The sequence below is a fragment of the Octopus bimaculoides genome, chromosome 22, assembly GCF_001194135.2.
Source record: "Octopus bimaculoides isolate UCB-OBI-ISO-001 chromosome 22, ASM119413v2, whole genome shotgun sequence".
In the NCBI taxonomy this organism is placed as follows: Eukaryota; Metazoa; Mollusca; class Cephalopoda; order Octopoda; family Octopodidae; genus Octopus; species Octopus bimaculoides.
Window position 1 is genome coordinate 16826460 of NC_069002.1, and position 4202 is coordinate 16830661.

The 4202-nt window shown below is 38.2% G+C and overlaps 1 protein-coding gene across 2 annotated transcripts in view; it reads right to left on the reverse strand.

The window, feature by feature from the left end:
• LOC106872625 (homeobox protein ceh-22) overlaps positions 1-4202 on the reverse strand; it is a 116482-nt gene that overhangs the window by 97636 nt on the left and 14644 nt on the right. For both annotated transcript variants that reach the window (XM_052975720.1, XM_052975719.1), the window contains exon 2: positions 2890-3764. In XM_052975720.1, coding sequence (XP_052831680.1) covers positions 2890-3352 — 463 coding nt within the window. In that variant the 5' untranslated portion in view covers positions 3353-3764. The remainder of the gene's footprint in view (positions 1-2889; positions 3765-4202) is intronic.

The following is a 4202-nucleotide window of genomic DNA, read 5'->3' on the forward strand; positions in this document are numbered from 1 at the left end:
CCTAGGGCATTAGAGTTGTCTTCGTTTCTGATATGAGAATGGATCTTGTTTTTGTTTTGTTCCGTTATTAGTGTCTTGTAGTTCCTTGATCTGGGTGGTCCTTATGTAATGAAGCACTTATTACATACATAATGTGAAAAATTTAATATATATATATATGAGAAAAATTTGTAGTTTAGAATCAGTAGTTCTTTGACTGCTATTTCTAAATTTTCAGTATGTTGGAGAAGCAACTCAATGCTAATCCCTGTATATTTATGATGATAAATGGTTTTACCGATAAAGGTTTTTTCATACTGAACTACTTGGCAAAATTGTTAATTATTAATTCTATTATTAATTGACGATTTCCTGCCCTTATTCTTGTATATTTACATATATATATATAATATTAAATTATATATACATACACCCACACCCACATACAAAGACAGACAGATATACAAACACATATCAGTGATAGAACACGGGTAAATCAATGATCATTATTACATATATGTGTTTGTATTCTTTTATGTATTCACACATACACATAATTTCCCCACCACCACCACCATATATCTGTGCAACTATTTATGCTTGTATGTATTTATATATGCATGCATGAACAAATACATACATATGCACGCATATACATACATACATACATATATATATATATATATATATATATATATATATATATATATATATACAGACATCAAGAAACAATTAGAACCAGTCGCAACATTCTCACGGGACACAGGAATAGAATTTGGGCAAGATAAATGCTTATGCATGAGAGTCAACCGAGGAATGCTTGCCAACCAGACAAAAAATATGTCTATCTCTCCACCTCTAATGATGAAAATTACAAGTATCTTGGAATCGATGAAAATGTTGCATACATTGGTGCTGTGACTAAAGCCAGAATAGCAAGAGAGTACTTCTGCAAACTCCAAAAAGTATGGAACTCGGAGCTGTCTGCATTTAACAAGACAGTGTCTCACACTACTTTTCAGCGCCAGTGCTAGTACCAATATTTGGGATGTTGGATTGGACACTTGACGAGATCCGCAGCTTACACATCAAAACTAGAATGGTACTAACTACCACTGGTACTTCCATATCAAATGCGACACCGATATGATCTATTCGAGACGGTGTTATCATGGTAGAGGCATAAGTTCAGTCCAAACAGCCTTTGAATGACGCGTTGTATCACTCAAATAACACCTGCTGAACATTAAAGAAAGAAATGACCACAATAAATGCACAATCAAAAGTGAGAGCAAGAACAGTTTTAGAGTTAGGGAAGACCTACTGAGCAGGCACTCTGAGAATACAACTATCTCATACGAGACAAAGGAGCTGGACTGGACTACTAAAACAGAAGCCTGAAGGAGAAGCGTGCATCTTACTAACAAAAAAATAATACATGCGTACATATCCCGTAAGCTAGAAGATAACAACAGCATTGACAGGAAGAATAGTCATGTGATAAATATATTACATCCCTCCTAGGATATACCTTCACTATCCAGGAACAGGAAAGAGATACTAAATACCTGATAACAAGAGGGACAAAGATACCACCAAACCTCCAGGTTGTGATAAAAAAATGTCGGTTCTGCTATATCAGTATGGAAGATATCACCCACATCATCAGCAGCTGCCCCAAAATGTCTACGAGATACAAAGTACCCCTGAGGCACGATGTAATGCAAAGATTATTTACAATGCTGCACATAGAGATGATTGCCCTGACGTATACCCCAAAGGAATGTTAGAACCAGAAGGTATTCACACTTCTAAAAACAAGGTATACTAGTGGAACACTCCAATAAAAACAACAATTCGGTGCAAACATAAGCAGACCTGATATTGTTCTGTGAGAGAGAGAACAAAATTCATGCACTGTTGTCGAGGTCAGCTGCCTAACAGATGTGAGTGTACAATCAAATGTCCAGAAAAAAAGCAAAACGAATACAGTTATGGTTAATTAATGCGGAATTTACAGCTCTTGCATCGTGACTATAAATTTTCATTTGTACCTATCATCATAGCAGTATTAGTTTATGTACACACACAGAATTACTCAAAATCTTAGAAATACTAGGTTTTCGAAGAAAAAGCAAAAGAAGCTGGCGCGGATTCTCCTAATCCAATCTATTAGCGGAACCGTGAAAATTTGTACGACATTCAGAAGAATCTCCACCTGAGATTCCTTAGATGAATAGATGTACACACTGAAGTGAGTACATCGATAGTTCAACCAACACACCAACACAACCACATATTTACACATATCATGAACTCTCTTAACTGAAAAGATCTTGTCGCTTTGTTATAGCGACCCGCTTCCAGGAACTTAAAAGAAAAAATATACAGGCGTAGGAGTGGCTGTGTGGTAAGTAGCTTGCTTACAAACCACATGGTTCCGGGTTCAGTCCCACTGCGTGGCATCTTGGGCAAGTGTCTTCTACTATAGCCTCGGGCCGACCAAAGCCTTGTGAGTGGATTTGGTAGACGGAAACTGAAAGAAGCCCGTCGTATATGTGTGTGTGTGTGTGTTTGTCCCCTCAACATCGCTTTGCAACCGATGCTGGTGTGTTTACGTTCCCGTAACTTAGCGGTTCGGCTAAATTGACCGATAAAATAAGTACTAGGCTTACAAAGAATAAGTCCTAGGGGCCATTTGTTCGACTAAAGGCCACAGTCAAATGACTGAAACACGTAAAAGAGTAAAAGAGCACATACATACATACATACATACATACATACATACATACATACAATAGAGGCGAATCTCTGTATGGGAAAGTTCAAGGAAACGATAAGATCAGAAAATGCATCATTAGCAAAGGTAGGCATAAGTTAGATAAGGAAATGGTGGTAGGATTTACTTACTTTTTTCCACAACGTCATCGTCTCTGCAAGATGATGGTGTCGTTCCAGGTGTCGGTGGGGTGTTGTGTAAATCGCTGGCAGCCGAAGATGGTGCACAAGACAAGCTGGTGTATGTTGGCTGCAGAGGTGTGGTTGGTGCCTGGTTGGCTGTGTTGCCATAGATACATGAAGGATTGTTTGAAACGGCTATCATATGAGGGTCTCCCCCACTTCCACCACCACCTCCACCACCACCGCCGCCACCACTACCACCTCCGCCACCGCCACACTCCACTAAGCGACTACCCGGATGGGCTAGTGATGATTCCACGTTGTAACCGTTTGCCATCGCGAAGTTCATTCCGAAACCGCCGGTGTTGGCGGCAGCCGGGAAATTTTCAAACACCATATTCGACTGCTGTTCGGACCAGTTTAATATGTCTTTCACCGAAAACGGCGTCGAATAAGCCTGGTTTTGATACATCACCTCGTCCGTATCCAGGTAACCGTCCGTTTGTCGAAAAACGGATTGCTGACTGATATCGAGTAAAGCCACGGTGACGGATTTAGTTGGAACACTTTATGCAGTTTATATGTGAATGGTTTAAGATCAAGCTAAAAATGTCGTTTTCAACTTCAACGTCTCCTTACCTTCTTCATCAATATCTTTGTGATTATAAATTCCACAACATTCCAAAAATAATAAGTTTATTTAGATTTGAATTCACTAATTACTTAATTATATATTTAAATATTTAAATCTAATATATTTTCTTTCTCTTTTTTTTTTTGTCGCCTTAAATTTGAAGGAAATGGGATTTTAAAAACTTCGACTCTTAAGTCCACTGTGCAGAGACCAGCATTCTTGCTTGGGTTTTCTTCAAAATGGTTTTTATCTGAAACAGAATTTTGATAAAACTTGAGTTAAAATATTGCAAAAATTGATCTTTTTTGTAAATAAAATTATTGAAATTAACAAAGCAAATCATATCTCGCATTTCTATATTATAAATGGTAAGTAGAGCCAGATTTAGATTTGGTTAGGACTCTATGCAAAACTTAGTGGTTCCATGAGAAATAATTACAGCCAGAAAGTTCAACAAAATTAAAATTTTAAAAAACCAATTAAAACATATGCCTTGCAATTTTACAGAGACCCTACGGATTGTGAGGCCATCAGCTGTAGTTTGCTTAGCTTATTGCCTACATCCACCAATGTATAGGGGTAGGCATTGTTAAGTGTGTGTGCGTGTGTGTGCGCGTGTGTGTGTGTGTGTGTGTGTGCGTGTGTGTGTGTGTGTGTGTGTGTGTGTGTGTGTGTGTGTGTGTGTGTG